Source organism: Tinamus guttatus, unplaced genomic scaffold (genome assembly GCF_059628265.1).
Source record: "Tinamus guttatus ecotype Peru unplaced genomic scaffold, ASM5962826v1 Tinamus_guttatus_pri_ptg000048l, whole genome shotgun sequence".
NCBI lineage: Eukaryota > Metazoa > Chordata > Aves > Tinamiformes > Tinamidae > Tinamus > Tinamus guttatus.
Genome location: NW_028288582.1, coordinates 9,074,060 through 9,092,174, shown reverse-complemented (window position 1 = coordinate 9,092,174; position 18,115 = coordinate 9,074,060). Strand labels below are relative to the sequence as shown.

The following is an 18,115-nucleotide window of genomic DNA, read 5'->3' as shown; positions in this document are numbered from 1 at the left end:
CGACCAGCCCAGCTGGACCCGACTCCCGGAGGCCATGGAGGTGCCGGGGGCCCTGGGCACGCTTGTCCTCCTGCTCCTGGCAGTGCTGCTTCTGGCCTTTGGCGCTTACTGCGGCTACGTGCAATGGGTCCACATGAAGTACGACCACATCCCCAGCGCCCCGCGCGAGAGGTATGGGGCTGGGTGGCAGGACAGATGCTCTTGGGGATCTGCATGGAGGAGAGGAGGACACTCGGGCCCGTGCTCCATGAGGGAGCGCAGGGAGGTGGGATCATGTGAGCTCCGAGCTGGAGCAACAGAGCTGCATCCGCGTGGCGAGCCCTGCTGGGGACGGAGTGGTCGTGCGGGGGACACTGCTGGTGCAGGGGCTGCAGGTGAACATGGGTGAAGGGTGCCATCAGCTCGGTGGGAATCTTGTGCCTTGGATCCCTGTGTTCCATCTTGCAAACCTTCTCCACTGCTTTTCTGTGCAGAAGAGCAGCTTGTTACCAGGCACCTGCTACCTGCAGGTCTGGAGGGGTTTTGGCAAGTGATTTAGGGCTTTGCTTTCTGCCCTTCCCCTAAAGATCAGCATTACAGAGGGTGGTGAGAAGTCTGGCTGCACGGTAGTGGCACCCCAAGGAGGCACCGTTCCTGCAGAAGTGCGTGCGCTTCGCATTTAGCCTCACCTTTGGGCACGTGTGCGCTCAGCTGTCAAGCCCATGCTGCCATGGGAAGGGGCACCACGGCAGCTCGCTCTTAAGTGAGGGGTCTGACGAGCACCAAGCCTGGCTGCCTCGCTCCAGCTTTGAACCTGCTTGTAATCAGGGACAGATATGATTAAGGGTATGATGGATCTGCTCATACCAGATTCTGCTTGTTCCCAGATTCATTTTGAGATGGGAAGTAACATCCTAGAATGGTGGCAGCTTGTAAAACAACTCTGTGGCTGTTTTCCTATTTCTTCTTTGGGATTCGAGGCTTCATTTCAGTCTAAGATCCTTCCTAGGAAGGTTTCTAATACTGCTGTATCCAAGTGGAAGGCCATGAGAGCTCTGATATCTGACAGCTTTTGAGAAGTGTAATCGGTGTCTTGCCTGAAATGTTCAAAGTCCCCATTTCAATACCCATTATGCAAACACTTCCACTCCTAAATATCCAAAGGTCAAACACCTCCATCCATGTCAAGTAGTTTATATAAAAAAAGAGGAGGTGAAGGCAACTGCTTGCGTAGTGGTATTCCAGTATGAGAAAAATGTTGATCAACTGGAGCAAGTCCAGTGGAGGACAACCAGCTTGGTGAGGAAAAGCTTCTATCCGGTGGTCGTCTGATACAAGTTGTCCGTGGAGGCTGTAGACCCTCCATCCCTGCAGATGCTTAAAGCTTGACTGGGAGAGGCTATGAGCAACCTAATGTAGCTCTGAAGTTGGCCCTGCTGGGATCAGGGAACTGGACGAATAGTCTTGAGAGGTCCTTTCAAACCGCATTATTCTGTGTTTTGCTTCTAACATGTAGTTCATCCAAATTTAAGTACTCCACACCTGCAGTGTTATCCAGCAAACTACAGAAGAGTGGTACCAGAAAGAGATGAACCAAAATGATGTGCGGGGAAGTAAGACTCTTTGGGAACACTGGAATGGAAAGCTTCCGCTAGATAAGTGATTCCCTGGTAAAATATAACCACTTCAGCTAAACATAACAATGGGAAAAGTGATTATACTTCCAACTTTGTGGTGTTCTTAGTTAGATGTTGGAAAGAAAGGCAGATGAAGGTCTCCTATGATCTTCTTGGTCGTCATGATGGAGGGATGACCTCTGCACATGTGGATGGAGAGAGGGAAAACAGCGAAATCACCTGCACTAAATATGCACAGCCACTGGAGTCTGCTACCTATGCTGCTGTTAGCTCCACAGGGATGTCTGTGTCCCTTTTCTTCTCTACTTCATTTATTTCCCCTGTACTCCTTTGATACGGCAGCCTTGTCCTGCTAGACAGAACTCCACTTTCTACAGCAATATGAAGGACCCTCTAAGTGCCAGGCAACACCCATCTAAGCTGGCCAGGTGTTCATCACTGCTCCCCAGTCAGTCCTCGGCCTCATCATTCTGGGTGTTAGTCACAATTTTGCATTTGTCCTTGTCTCCTTCCTTTGCCTTTGATAGCAACGTAAGGAAGACTTGTTTTAGAGTGAAGTAGAACACGATCTTATCAAAACCTCAGACATTTAGTAAGCTGTTATGGCTGCATGATGACGAGGTTATATTAACACCCTTGATTTCTTAGACTGATTTATTTTATCAGAGCTAACACAATATAACTATAAAGGAGGCCATTGTGCAGAACAGACAGAAGAAAGTGACTCATAGTGGCTTTGTGTCATTTTTACCACATGAATGGCTCACCTTTGAATAGATAAGGCTATCTCTTCACAGGTTTATTTCATATTAGAGATCTAATAGTAAAAATGGAAAAAGAAAGGATAGTGATAGTGTGACATAAAGTTTTATCACAGACTGAACCCTTGTTTAGTTTTATCATAGCATGCCTTAAGTTCTAATAATTATGACCTCTGTTTAGAGGTTTAATGTTTTAAGTCCACTTAACTTGCTTTTTTTTCACATGAAAAGGAAAACAGAAATTTCTCGCAAATTTCTTAAAACCTTCAGCTTGCTTTTACACCAGCCAGTAGAGAATCTTCTGAGCTACTATAAAGGATTCAGTGCAGAGCCCCAAAAATAACTGTCTCAAAATAATACACAGGATGCATGTTATAAAACCTCTCTTCTACTATTCTGCTGTTTGGCATTAGGAGCACATTGTTTATGGGCAGGATAATTGAGCACTGTCAACCTCTAGGAATGCATACAAATATGATAAGTAAAGCATGTGTTTCTTGCTCTATCCAAGCCTTAGCAATGCAAGTTAATCTTAAGTGTGCTCGACATTATCCACGTGCAAGATCTTGCAGGCTACAATACAACACATGATAAATCAGGAGTGGCAAGTTGCTCCAGAGTATGGCCATAGCCTTGGGCCTCCCTAGTGGCCAGTGGACTGAAGTCAGGATAAAGGAGGATACGGCCTGTAGCCTTGCTGTGCTGGCACTTTTCCATGTTCTCTCTGCACAGTTGAAGGGTACTGATGGGACAGAGAAAAACATTGTTGAGGATTTATTTGTCACAACCAAATGGTTACACAATGGGAGATACGGGTGGAACTTTATGGAGCACCATATGCTCCAGAAAGAGTGGTTTCTGGATCTTTGCTAATGAAGGATTGTCTGCTTTATGTGGAGTTTTTATATCTCTCTGCAGTCTAGTTGCTAGTAGGAGGTTCGCGTAAGTGAAGGATGAGGTTTCTGTAGGAGGTATTGGATAGTTTTGTTGAGCACTTCCTACTTTAAACACTTACTGGATCCAAAGAAAGAAAGTAGAACTTTGATTTTTTTTTCTACAGCTTGTTTATACAGAAGAAAGGGATAGTAGGACTATCTATATCTCAGCTGGAAAACATATCTCAAACACAGCTTGCTTGTTTCTAGAGAGGAACTTAGCCAAATCCTCCTTCAGATGCATGCAAAGATGGTGGAAATTCCTCACTCATAACTCCAGCATGTGATCTCTGACTGTTGCCTAAAGCTAATGTGTTTAAAGAGTTAGTATGTTTTATTAATTTCTGCAATTTGTGTATTAATCAGTGATTACCTTCTAGATTTGCCTTTTCTTTTCAGAATCTGAATTAACATGACTTAAGGCAGAAAAACAAAATTCCTATTTTTTGTCTCAGTTTGACTCCATTGACAGAACAAAGTTACTGCTTATCAGGACTGGACCTGTATTCTTTACTTCCTATATACAGAAATGTAATAGTTGCAGTATAGATTGAGTCAGTTTAGGCAAACTAAGATCAAAGCAGTCTTTTGGGAGCTCCCACAAACAAACCCAAATATCCCTTATTCTTATGCAGAAAAACAGCTCTCCTCAGCTTGCAGCATACCAAGGCTTTGGTCTGTGTCCCTGTGCTGCTCTTCCTGACAGTGTGCAAGCTTCACAGAGTGACCATGATCCTCAAGTCTGCAAGGGCTTTGGCATCAGCTGGCTATTATTTTTATCTTTCCTTAAACAGAGGAAAAATCCAAGTATTATGCAAACTTCATCCACTGGACAACACAGGCACTTGCTGAGTGATTAGCACATAGGATGTGTGGGGATATAAACAGCGTCACTGAAATGCTGTAATTCCTCAGTCCGTTTTCCTCAGTTAAGGATCTTGAGCATGTTTTAAAATCAAATTATTTCTCTTAAAAGAGCACGTGTCATTCCAAAATGTTCTTTGCATCACTAGCTTACATGGGAACAAAAAGATCTTGGAGACAACCCCACATTCTTCCAAAGCCCTTCTGCCCTAAAAATCAGCATTTTGCCTGCCTCATAACACTTCTTTTTCTGTAGCTTTCTACTTGGACATATGCCAGCCTTGTGGAGAATCATGAAGAAAGATGAACTTCTCCAAGATCTCTTCCTGGAATGGTAAGTTGAGATACTTCAGTAACTTAAAATCAAGTAGCCCTGTGATACAACTTGGCAAATCAAGGTACAGAAATACTGAATTACATCAATAAGCATCATGCAGCAAGTCAGCAGCTGAACCAGAGCATTGATTGCTCTTGTTTTTCAGTCAAGACAACATTAGGTCTAATACATTGTAGTTTAATCCTTTGAGGTTATTAGGTCTGCACTGATACATATTCATGTCTTATACCATAATTCTGTTTTTTTTTCCTCCTTGTAGGGCAGAAAAATATGGACCCATTTTACGCATTAATGCTTTTCACAGAGTCTCAGTGATGATTATGAGTCCTGAAGGAGTGAAGGTATGCAAATAAAATAGAATGTAGAGTGGGCATCAGCCCACCCTTGCGGGAGAAGAGAGGTGCTGTGTAACCTTAGAGCAGCATGACCCAGCCATGTGGGAGTGCAGATCTGAGCCAGGTTATGAGGGTGAGGTATTGCTCTGGACTCTTGGCTGTCCTATGTCTACTTCTTGCTTGATTTAACTTGTTACCGTTTTTTAAGCTGCACACTGAGCAAGCATCCACATTTCTGAAATCACACAAGATCTTAATATCTCAAAAAAGCAAGGTACAAAGGGGCTGATTTACCTTCTAAATCCTGGTCATAGTCACAATGTCTGAGATCTTTGGGGAAGAAAGTGCTACACTCATGCAGAACAAGCTATCAGCCCAAAAACCAGGGTACACCAAATAATTCATGAAGCCTTCAGGCTTTGGCTGTAGGAAGGAAAGAGCGAATGCACGAGTGTTTTGTTCTGTTTGCTGGGGGAAATGGAATGCCCTCTGTACTTGCTAATGTGAAATTTGATTTTAGGAAGTCTTGATGTCACCTCAATACCAAAAGGATCCACTGGTGTACAGTAGTATCTGCAACTTATTTGGTGAAAGGTAGGCAAAATCCATCTGAAGACATTTTGACCTAAAAGTAAGAAAAAGATAAAGTCATAGGCATCACATTTACTTTGACTCAGGTCATTGACTCTAGTGGTGGACTCCACTGGACACCGATAAATCTATGGGCCTGGGTGGGATGCACCAAAAAGCGCTGAGGGAACGGGCAGGGGTTATTGCTCAGCCACTCCCCAAGATCTTCAAGAGGTCATGGTAAGTGGGGGAGGTGCTGGAGGACTGGAAGAAACCAACATCACTCCAGTCTTCAGAAAGGGCAAGACATAGGATAGTCAGTCAGTCTCACTTCTCTCCCTGGAAAGGTGAAGGAGCAGCTAATCCTAGAGACCAAATCTAGGCACGTCGAGGAAAAAAAGGTGATCAGGTGTAGTGAGCGTGGATTCACCGTGAGAAAGTCATGTTAGACAAACCTAATAGCCTTCTACAACGGGCTGACTGGCTGGCTGGATGATGGGAGAGCCATGGATGTTGTCTACCTTGACTTCGGCAAGGCTTTCGATACCGTCTCTCATAACATCCTCATGGGGAAGCTCAGGAAGCGTGGGTGAGATGAGTGGACAGTGAGATGGATTGAGAGCTGGCTGGATGGCAGAGCTCACAGGGTTGTGATAAAGCAGACACGTCTAGTTGGAGGCCTGTGGCTAGTGGTGTCCCACAGTGATCGGTTCTGGATCCAGTGCTGTTCAACTTGTTCATCAATGACTTGGAGGAGGGCGCAGAGTGCACCCTGAGCGAGGTGATACAAAAGTAGTAGGAGTGGCCGACACTCCCCAGGGCTGTGCTGCCATTCAGAGAGACCTAGACGAGGTGGAGAGTTGGGCAGAGAGAAACCTCATGAGGTTCAACAAGAACAAGTGCAGGGTCCTGCACCTGGTGGGGAATAACCCCAGGCAGCAGGACAGACTAGGGGTTGACCTGCTGGAAAGCAGCTCCTTCAAGAGGGATGTGGGAGTCCTGGTTGACAACAGGTTAACCGTGAGCCACCAATGTGCCCTCCTGGCCAAGAAGGCCAATGGGATCCTGGCCTGCATCAGGAGGATGTTGCCAGCAGGTGGAGGGAGGGATCCTGCCCCTCTCCTCAGCTCTGGTGGGGCCACGCCTGGAGTGTTGGGTGCAGTTCTGGGTTCCCCAGTACAAGAGGGATGTGGAGCTTATCAAGCTGGGGAGGGTCCAGCTTAGGCCCATGAATATGATTAAGGGACTGGAACATCTATTTATGAGCTGGGTCTGCTAAGCCTGGAGAAGAGAATATTGCGAGGGAATCTGATCAATATGCATAAATTCTTGAGGGGAGAATGTAAAGAAGATGGGACCAAACTCTTCTCAGTGGTGACCAGTGACAGGACAAGGGGTAATGGGTATAAATTAAAACACAGTAAGTTCCATCTCCATCAGAGGAAGAACTTATTTGCTGTGAAGGTGACAGAGCCCTGGAACAGGCTGCCCAGGGAGGTTGTGGACTCTCCTTCTCCGGAGATCTTCAAAGCCTGCCTGGATGCCACCCGGTGCCATGTGCTCTAGGTGTCCCTGATGGAGCTGGGGGGTTGGAGTAGATGATCTCTAGAGGTCCCTCCCAACCTCAGCCATTCTGTGATTCTTTTGGGATTCATGACTAATTCTAGACACATTTAAGCACCAGGTATCTACTAAGTTATGCTGAAAGTGCTCATGTCACTCAGGAAGGAGGTTGTATGGGATTTTCCCTTACTCTCAGAGCAACTTGATCAAGGCTTATCAAATTTCTCACCTGGAATTTTGACCACTGAGAATTACTTAGTGTACTAGAATTTTCCTTGTTAGCCTAAATCTCCTAAAAATAAAATAATGCAGTTACCATATTAATTATAACACCTATTCGTGGGAACCTCATAAATGAGCCGGGGTCTTGTTAGACTCAGCATTCCACAAGTACCAGGCAAAACCTTTCTGCACTTCAGCCATTGTCAGCTGTATCACTGTGTGTGAATCAGTTCAGACAACATGATGGCATCGTCAAAGCAGCATCGTCCTCCCTGAATGTGGGAAAAACACAACTAAGTAGATGTGGAAGAGCTATGCTTGTGACCATGGAGGTCTGAAGAGGTTCCCCTGCTGAAAACTGCTCCTCTCCTTGTGTTCCTAAATCCTAGGTTTCTTGGGACTAGTTTGGTAACTGATCTCAACTATGAACACTGGCACAAACAGCGGAAGATGATGGATCCAGCTTTCAGCCGAACGTAAGGCAAATGTCTCTGCGATGATTTACCTGTTATTTCCACTGTGTTCTTCTGATTCTTACTGTTATTGATCTGTTGCTTGATATTTGGAAAGAGTGAAGTCATTTGATGCCAAAATCTCATTTTACCTGGAGTACAACATATCGTTTCCGTGAAACTGTAATTTGACCAGACTTTCCATGTGGGAATGGAGGCTCAGCAATGGCAGGAGCAGATTCTGCACCCCTCAGTGTGGTGAGAGCTGTCTTACGCTGTCTGAAAACACACATCAGATGGTGGAAGTGGGCAAGCCCCAGCACCACGTGCCTCAGTGATTCCGTGTGGGACCCATGGCAGGATTTACAAGCAGGGGTGGTGGTGTGTTCTGCTCACGTGTGCTTGTATAAGACAGATGCATTGCATTTATGACCAGAAGATGAAGTCTACTACTTACTTTGGCAAGCAAAGGCCAAAAGCCTTTGCCATGCCTTTGCATGTGAGGTCTCTGTCAGGCTACTGCAAAATTAATTTGGCTTTACAATCTTGCAAACTATCTTGCAATTGTCTTTTTTACCTCTTTGTTTTCAAAACGAACTTAGGCAAATAAATTTAAGGTTAAAATAATGTTTTTAAACAGTTTCTTTACGATTTCATATGGAAAATATAGCAGATAAATTTGCCTGATGAAAGATCATAGAATCATAGAATCATAGAATGCTTTAAGGTTGGAAGGGACCTCTAGAGGTCATCTAGTCCAACTCCCCTGCACATGCAGGGTCACCTAAAACTTCTCAAAGCCCCCATCACTCATCTTTTTTTATTAATTGTCCAGCTACCTGATCGGTCTGATGGAAACTTTTAATGAAAAAGCAGAGGAGCTGATGGAGAAGCTAGAGAAAATGGCAGATGGAAAGAAAGAGTTTAGCATGTTGGCGATGATGAGCCGAATAACGTTGGACGTCATTGCAAAGGTACCAGCTGCTTCCTTGTTTCCTCTGCAAGTGGCAGGCAGGAGCAGAAGGAGCAAGTGCACACGGACAGAAGGCTGGAGCAGGCAGCGAGAACTTTATGCAGGAAGGCCAGAAGAGCTGAGACACAAATTGTGCCACTTCTGCCAGGGTGACCGGCAGAGAAACCCGACAGGAAGGGACAGTTCAGGGAAGGGGTTACCGTCCACGTTCTGTAGCAGTGGGCAGCAGTGTGCCATGCAGGGGACCCTTTGCAAAAGCCCATGCAGTCTGATAACTCACGCTCCTCCAAGCCAAAAGGGGCACAGCAGTATTCAGTCACATGTGCATACTCTTTCATTACCATTATCCATCAGTGTGAAATCACACTGGCTTTTCCCTTCCTTATGTGAAACACCTTGGGAATGCTTAGAGAGTAGCGTTAACCTATTAATTCACCCAAGACAAGGAGGAAGCCTAGCCTAAATATTACCCTTCCCTCGCAGACAGGTACAAGGCAGAGTCTAACCTAAGACAGTTTTACAGCAAGAGAGACTTGCTCTCCCATCCCAGAGCACAGAAGTCAGGAGGATTCAATTAGTTGCTGCTTTTTTATCCTCAGATAGCTTTTGGCTTGGAATTGAACACGCTGAATGATGACCAGTCACCCTTTCCAAAAGCTGTGACCATGATTATGAAGGCAATGACGGAGACACGCATCCCCCTTGTGCAGGTATGTACTCACCCACTTCTCTGCTCTCCTCGTATTGAGGTCTGCGTATGACAGGTGGAGTGTGGCCAGTAACTCCTTCCCTCAAACATGCATTGGGATAAAATTTACTAGTGCTCTAAAACACTGGCAAAATTTCTATTTAATGCTTTGTTCTTGTTTTTCTGCCTTCTACTCCTCTCTGCATATATCTTCATCTTCTCTCAGGTTTTTATATTTTCACATCCATAACTAAAAACTGAGAAGTCCTTCTCATTTGTCCATGAAAGACTGCTTTCATCCAGTATTGTAGAAATTTGAACTTCACATAAAAACAAAATATGATTTTCACCCAAACTCAAGTTTTAGAAAATTATGCATGAAATCTGAAATACTTCTGATTATTTCATAAAATAATTCTCTATGAAAGGTGTGGTTCAGACTCTTAGTGTTTCTGTTTCTAATCTTTCTATTTTCTCTTTTTTTTGGAGGAGGGAGGAAGAGGGCAAAGACTCTGTTTACACTCTGTATCCTGTTACAATTTCTTTCCTCAGGGTAGTGAGAAATTTTGGCCACTCCTCTCAAAACATTAGCTCTAGCAAGACATGACATTAGCATGCACAGCTTGAAATGTTTCTTGCTTTAGCCAAAATAAGTCATTTTGGAGACATCCACCTTTCTCAAGGAGAACAGACATGTTTGTGAAAAATGTTATTTAACAGAAAATGAAGTGCTCACTTGAAAAATAATGCTGTCAATATTTTTACCAGCTAAAAGAATAATATGACTAAGGAAATTCTATATTCAGTACCTGCCAGGAAAACAGAAATTGATAAAGGAGATCCAGGAGAGTGTGCGACTGCTACGCCGCGTGGCCAGGGAATGCATTGAGCAACGGAGAGAAGACATGAAGAACGGGAAGGAAGACACATTAGATATTCTTACACAGATACTGAAAGGAGATGGTAGGAAACTCAATGTTGCTTCAGTGAGTTAGTTGGTGGTATGTTTTTCCTGATATTTTCTGAGGCGGGTTGTTTTGGGGATCTGAATTTTGACATTCAATCTCCTTTGAATGTATTCAGGAGTGTAAGCTTTACCACACTGAAGGGACATATCGGCACTTGTTTTGAAAATTCCTTCTCTTCAAATACATTCTTGATTTCTTTATGTTGGATCAAATACTGGTCACAAGTCACCCTTGGCCTTGTCTCAGAACCCTCTCCCAATTCTACTCTGATAAAATACTCAAAGAAGGACATAGCATTCTAGCTGCTCCAAATGGCACCTGGGGATATTTTCTAATCTTGCTTTTTTTTTTTTTTTTTTTTTTTTTTTTTTCTGACAGCTCTGCAGGAAATTAGAGATGATGAAAATATCCTGGATAACTTCATTGCTTTCTTTGTTGCTGGTTCGTAGCTATTTCATTGTTTGGATATGTAACATGGGCAGCTGTACTTGTTCTTGGGCTGTCGACAGGAGTATCAGTAATGGCTTTGCTCCAAGACCACTTGAATAAGGTTTTGTGGCTTTTTGATAGGCAAATGATATTTTATCCTGCTATCCTGTCCTTTAAGCACAGTGAATAATGCCGGGCTCCAATCTTCAGCACTCCAATATTCTTTACACAGTTTTGGCCTTTTCTCCCCAACTCCTGCTAAATCACACTGAAAGGATCTTTACTATATTACGGATGCCTTTGCATCACTTCACCCACACATGTGAATGCCACTCTTCCCTTAAGGGCCTTACGCAGTGCTTAGTAGGAGCGGGCACTGTCAGAACTACAGAGCACAAACCAACATGATACGTGAGGTAAATGACTTAGAAACATTCATCTCGTTGCCAAGCAGGGGGATTTAGGTCCCCAACAAGATGAAATCAAAATGTCTTTTGCAAAGACAAGCAGAAAAACAAACAAACAAAAAGCTATCTTTTCAACAAATCTCTTTTCAATAATGCTTGAAATATATATATATATGCACGTCTACCAATGAGAAAAATGGAAAATGCCCACAGCAAACAGACACTTTAAAGACAGTCTGTTAGAAGCTCAATGTGCTCTCAGAACAAGTGTATTCTTGATTCTTAGCAGGACTATGTGTCCCATAATATGACACAGCAAATATTGAATATGACCGGCCTTTTTTTAAGTAATGGTCCTTGCTCTTTGGGACCTCTTAAGCTGTACGTGCTGTATGCATCAACTGCAGATTTGCACTGATCTGTAAAGCTTGTGTCTTTACCTGTTCTGTCTTGTGCTTGAAACACTTGAAAGCTCCTTAAATAAATAGAATGCCCCTTGCGGTGTTTTTTTTTCTCCTTTTATTTTTTCCCTTTCCCCACCTAGTATATTTTAAATTAAACATTCAGGGATGGAATTTTAAAGCAACTTTTGCACATTAACACTACTAAAGCTTCTAAATCCCATACTTATTTCAAACTAATTTTTAAACTGATTTTTGTGTTTTTAGGTCACGAAACAACTGCCAATCAGCTGTCATTTACAGTAATGGCACTGGCTCAGCATCCTGAAATATTGGAAAGGTATGTACCCTGTAACATACAAGATCAGCCATGCTGTTACTTTCAAGAATTTAATAATTAAAAAGCTCATTAAAATGTAGAATCAGTTCCTAATAAATCTAGTCTTCTTTCTAAACTACAGATGCAAACTACCATTTCATAGTCCAATATATATTTTTTTAAAAAAAGAGCTTAAAATTAATTGTTTTAATTCCATCCACATGATTTTTTAGAGGTCTTTGTACAAAGCTGATCCTCAGTCCTACCTGATGCCCTTTCCCTGTACACCAACTATTATACCCCCATACGAGGCACAAGTCCAGGAGGCTGACTGGCAATCCAAGGCATTTTGCCTGTGGAGTGAAATCAAAATCCGTCTCAATGTCTGGAAAGTTAAAAAAATGTAATTTGTTAAATTGCTGGGCAAGAAATGGGCATCCATAACTAATGTTTTTTAATTTAACTACAGACTTCAGGCTGAAGTGGATGAAGTTGTAGGTGCCAAGAGAGACATTAACTATGAAGATCTTTGCAAACTCACGTATTTATCACAGGTACTGCAGGAGGGAGATGAAATCCCCCTCAGAGCTTTGGTAGCGCTCTTGTGTCATGTGACAGCCAAGAGTTGTCCCACACTGCTGAAATTTAACATGTCACACCAGCCCTTGTCCTCAAAGAAGTACACAGGTACTCTGAGCCTTTTGCAGCAGCTGGGCCTTGTCACAAAAGCTGTTTCTAGAATTCCATGCTGAAATCTAAGACGGTTCTTTCACTGCTTACTATAATTATTAGCAAGCTGGGATCCAGAGCCAAATTGCTTAGTCCCTGTCATTTTAAGCTGAGCCAGTAGCCATACTTTAAGAAGGCTTTGCAACTTTGAACCCAAGACTGGCATGAGTCCTACCCAAGTCCCAAACATACTGATGTATTTTTGTTTGGTTATTGCTAAAGCATTTCACAGAATCACAAAATGCTTAAGGTTGGAAGGGACCTCTAGAGATCATCTGGTCCAACCCCCTGCACACGCAGGGTCACCTAGAGCACGTGGCACAGGACTGCGTCCTAGCGGGTTTTGAAGATCTCCAGAGAAGGAGACTCCACAACCTCTCTGGGCAGCCTGTTCCAGTGCTCTGTCACCCTCACTGTTAAGAAATCTTTCCTTAAGTTCATGTGAAACTTTTGGTGCTTCAGTTTCTGGCTGTTTCCTCTGGTTCTGTCAGTGGCCACCACTTAAGCACCATCCATTTTCAACTATGATCTCATCATGTACAATTAACCAATCAGGATTTGGTGACATCCCAAAATAATGGTAAGTTTTTGCAATTTTATTCTTTAGGATTCAGCCTTTAGACCCTCCTTACTTGAAAAAAAATGAGTCTGGTCCTTATTAAAAATATAGAAATGCTGATTGTAATAGACTGTACAGCTAAGGCATGGTTACTTGTTTATTTTTATTTTTTTCAAGATGGGAGACACCAGTAACCTTTAGCAGAGGCTGAATCTCAGTTCTGGCAACTAGTGTCCCTGCTTAAATTTCCCTGTTATTTTAATGTTCTCTCAAATTGCCCTATCGAAATGGGTGATGGTATTTTAACATTTGCCATGTCTCATGCCACAGATCAGTGTGCATATGTATGTGGATAAAGATCAGAATTTCCCATATGGGAGAGACTTCTCTGTGTGCTTGCAGGAATCTGTGTGTTTCTTCAGACTTCTCCAAATATCATCACAGTTACACGAGTCCACCTGGGATGATGCATCCTAAGCCTTTCAGTTTTAAGGCAGATCACACAGAGCCTCTCTGGGCAGACAGTTCATTTAACAGCACAAAGCATGAGATCTGTACAGGCAAAATCACAGCCACCCTTGGTCAGAGAGCCAGTCTGACCAGTGGAGCACTGGAGATCATAGGGCACCTCTCGTGCCCACCAAGCACTTGTGAATCCTTTTGTCCGCCCTTCTTTTTCATTAACTCACTTGTGAGTACACACCATTAATTGCATTTACAGTGCAGTGCTAATGAGCACTGTTAATTGGGCTTCGCTTCCAAGAAGGGAAGGCCACTTCCACATATTTACATCTGTATACTATTCATCTTAATCATCTTAATCTTAATCAATCACCTGATATTTCTCTTGGTGGCATGTGTGACCCTGAGACCCTGTTCTTTTCATTAGGAAAAAAAAAAAAAAAAAAAAGAGAAGGAACATTGTATTTTTTTAATTGGAAACGAGGTCTGATATAAAGGAGCTAATTTTGTCCTCTATTCTGCACTCAAAAGTGCAAGGAAGAAATGCCAGCATTGCTTCCACAAGTCAGAAATTCCCATTTTAGCCGGCAGCCATAGGGAAGGAATTTTAATTCTGCTTCCCCTACTATATTACCTAACTGACCCTTTGTGCTTTTGGCTGACACAGGTTTTGAAGGAATCTCTCCGACTGTACCCACCTGTCCCAGGGACTTTACGCTGGATAGAGAAGGAACTTGTGGTTGATGGCATCAAGATTCCAGCAAACACAACACTTGTTGTGAGTCCAGCAGCAACATCCATGCATCAGCGGGTTTTAGCTACTGCAGTGGGTACAAATATAATGGATCTGGATATCACAGGGCCAAAGAATTCTCCGGCATAATTCTACTGGAAGCACGGAAGTTAGGCCTGGAGAAATTCTGGCCAAAACTGAAGTGTGAATTGGGACTATAAACTGTTTTTGTGAGAGGCCCAGGGAGTGGAACCAAGACCAACCCCTACCTGGGGAGCGGAAAGCGGTGGGAAGTGTTTGTATCTGTGACAGCAAAGAGGCATTTCCAGTGTGCTTCTCCTGATTAATTCAAATAAAATGTTTCCCTACAGTTCAGCACTTATGTAATGGGAAGGATGGAACAGTTTTTCAAGGACCCACTCACTTTCGATCCACAACGATTTAGCAAAGAGGCACCAAGGTGAGTTTCTTTTTCCTGCCAAGTTATTAAGTATTCAATAAGGAATAGCTTCCAGGGTAAAAAGTGGAATGAAATTACTTTTTTGTTTCTGTACATGTAACACTAAAGCCCTGTTCAAGTGCAAATAATTTCCCGCTTTCCTTCAGAAGTTCTTTAGACTGCATGATAACTTACAAAAAAAACCCCAAAAAAGATAAATGCTAACGTTTTTTCACTATTTTTTCTGAGGTAAAAGTTCTGAGTAAAAATCCGGGTTGAAAACTGAGCTTACTGCAGTGCAAACTGGTAAGACATGACAACCCTCAAACTAAGAAGCTTGAAGTTTCTCCACAATTAAGATGGGAAAATAGTCCCAAAGGCATAAAATGATGTTCTGCAGTAGGCTCAGGAGGCCTAAGGTACATCTTCAGCACTAAGCAGTAGTGCAAGAGGAGAGAGCAATGGGTCAAAGCAATAGGTGTGAGGCCCCTCTCTCTATATTGCTTGTGGATCAGGGGGTTTATTTCGGACCAGGATGAGGCTAGACTGCTGGACCAAATTTCCATGTGCACTGATATGGTTCAGAGTTGTCCAAAGGAGAAGCAATGGGGTGGATCTTTATCTCCTCATGAGGAGCTAGAGGGCATTTAGAGCATATTTGAAATTCAGTGTAGAAATCAGGTTTGCGTGCATCAGAACTGCTCTGTGAGCTCAGCCAATGCACAGTAAGTGGAGAGGACTGGGAATCTGCTTTCAAGCTGCACTAATGCTCTGAACCATAAATGCAAATTTGGAGGCCGCCAAAACAACTCAGATGGGCAAAGCGGAATTTAAACTCCCTTCTTGTTGTTGTGATGAGATGCTTGCTTCTTCTTTGCAACAAGGCCATCGGAATGACAGTTTTGAAAGTTTTTTTTCTCTTCATAGGCCATATTACTCCTACTTTCCTTTCTCTCTGGGACCCCGATCCTGTATTGGGCAGGTTTTTTCTCAGGTAAGCGGGATTGGAAGGGTGATCCATTAGGAAGAACAGTCCCGTTCAAGGTGTGCTGGCAGTCACTGGTGTTCAGAGGCCAAAGGCCATTCTGATGGAGCACCTCTAAAGGGAAGATCTCCAACAGGATCTGTGACAGGGCTTGTATCTGCCATGCGATCGGGTGGACATGCACATAACAAACTGGTCATGCATACATGTACACATTCAAGGTGCCTTCAGGAGAGGGGGCAAGTCACCCTGTGACTTGTTCTGAGTCTGCTTGAATCCGAAGCCTTTTATAGGAATTGCAACCACCACCATGTTGCCACCCAAAAGTCAAATGCAAGGGAAATGTACAGAGGTTCTTGCGAACCTGTGGCCACGGCTGGCAGAGTCAAGACATGCAGAATATCTGCAGTCACAGACCAGCCAAGCCTGGCATTGAGAAGGGGAGGAGGGCCCTGCATGGATGGGAGAAACCATTTAATACAACAGGTGAGTAGGTGAGCATGGCAAAGGGCATTTTAGAAGCACAGCGGGAGGCCAACTCTTGGTGTTTGTGCTGTGAGTTCATCTAAGCATTCAGACTCAAAATCTTGGTTGGACTCTGATTTCCAAAACAGTGTTAACACATAAACACAAGGACAAGTCCTTGTTCTTGGCATCTGACTTCAAATCCAGGAAGCCCCAGGTGTATGTGTTCTTCCTGCCCAGACTCACAGTGAGCTGCATTAGTAGAGTGATGAGTTAAGTTTTAATTATCTAGGTTGACAAAGCAGCATGAAGTACCTAAGTGAACTAAAGTCGTTGCAATCAAGGCTGAATTTGCTGTCACTTGATTTGAGTTTGCTTTTTTTCTTTAACAGATGGAGGCAAAAGTGGTGATGGCAAAATTGCTGCAGAGGTTTGAATTCCAGCTGGTACCAGGACAGAGCTTTAAAATCTTGGATACTGGCAGCCTTAGGCCACTAGATGGAGTCATGTGTAAATTGAAGCCAAGGAGCCATCTGAAAGGCTTCCAGATGTGATTGTGAGGAAAGTGGCAGTTTCTTCTGATTTTGACAATCTCCCCAGTAATCAAAGGTTGGATTTTGCAGGTGCCTTTAGATGAAAACTAGCCTGAAAAATTTTCTAGCCTTCCATATCATTTATTGAAGAAAAAGTGGTTCTGGATTTGTTTGAATATCTTCAACCTGGAAGTTTGTCTGGAACTTGCAAAGCCTGTTTTTTTGTTTTGTGTTGTTTGCACTTGGGACTATCGGGTTGTGACCAGACTTTGGAAGGAATATCTCCTCCCCGGTAACTACACCCAAACCTAATCAAACCCCACATGATACTTTGCACTGTTTTAATTTACAGTACAAGATGGACTAAGTAAAGGACTTACTTAGCATTACTTAGAACTTATTTAGCTCAAGGAGCTTCATATTTACACAGAATGAAACACTCAGTGGGAGCATAAGGCTTGGCTTGAATTCAGGAAGAGAATTTTAAGATATTCTCAAAATATTTTTTCCCTCCCTACTCTAAATAAGGATTGATAAAAACAATCTTAAAAAGCAATGGTTATTATTTTCCTGTTGCTTCTGCCTCATTTTTCTTCAGTGCCTCCCACTTTCCATCCATCCCCTGAAGAAATGTACCCTGAACTAGAGCCAGAGGCAGGGGAACATCGTGCACCCTCCCTTACTGCTGCTGCTCCAAAAATGCTCACTGCTTGTAGGTTTTCAAAGAGTCTGTCTCTGCTAGGGAAAAAAATAATGATGTATGAAAATCCTCCAGAAATATGTGGATACCTAGTAGGAGTTTGGGCATAAGGTCTGTCTTGAAATAAAGGAAATTCAGGAATTTTGACCCTGCAGTTGTTATATCTTTTCTGATTAAAATGAGGTGAAGCTGATATGTACACTGTCAAGTTACTGTGTTGGTTTCTACTCCAGTACAGTGATTTCCCCAAGATTTCCCCGGGGCCTGTTCCTGTTGTGCAACAGACTGTTCTGCGAAGCAGTGCAATAACAGGCTGACTATATCGATGCTTTTATTGATACTAAAAGCTATGTTATCTAGGGTGAAAATACTACTTACACCCAGAGATACTAATGCTTGTACTGATAGAGCAGGTTTAGCATGTCAGTTGATAGTCCATTTTTGCTGTTGATCTGCTGGTATTCTCTTACAAATTAATAAAATCTTGTTTGGAAAACTAAGGACTCTCTGATTGGAAGCATGTTTGTGGGAGCTAGCATAGTTGGGAGCAAGATGTTTGACATCAGTGGGGCTAGACTGGCTGGTGCTTGGAGAACACCCACATTCCTGCTCTCCCTGGAAGCCGGAATGCCAGCCTCCTCTTCAGGGATTGGACACGGGCCCTTCTCCC

The 18,115-nt window shown here is 43.2% G+C and overlaps 1 protein-coding gene across 1 annotated transcript; it reads left to right on the top strand.

The window, feature by feature from the left end:
* Nucleotides 1-32: 32 nt before the first annotated feature.
* On the top strand, nucleotides 33-16,822 carry CYP46A1 (cytochrome P450 family 46 subfamily A member 1). The gene is made up of 15 exons (XM_088539668.1): nucleotides 33-171; nucleotides 4,433-4,510; nucleotides 4,773-4,854; nucleotides 5,369-5,442; nucleotides 7,593-7,679; nucleotides 8,491-8,629; nucleotides 9,228-9,338; nucleotides 10,123-10,279; nucleotides 10,663-10,725; nucleotides 11,789-11,861; nucleotides 12,310-12,394; nucleotides 14,258-14,368; nucleotides 14,695-14,783; nucleotides 15,690-15,756; nucleotides 16,605-16,822. Exons 1-15 carry the CDS (start codon nucleotides 35-37, stop codon nucleotides 16,764-16,766), a joined length of 1,515 nt encoding a protein of 504 aa, XP_088395794.1. The 5' UTR covers nucleotides 33-34; the 3' UTR covers nucleotides 16,767-16,822.
* Nucleotides 16,823-18,115: the final 1,293 nt, after the last annotated feature.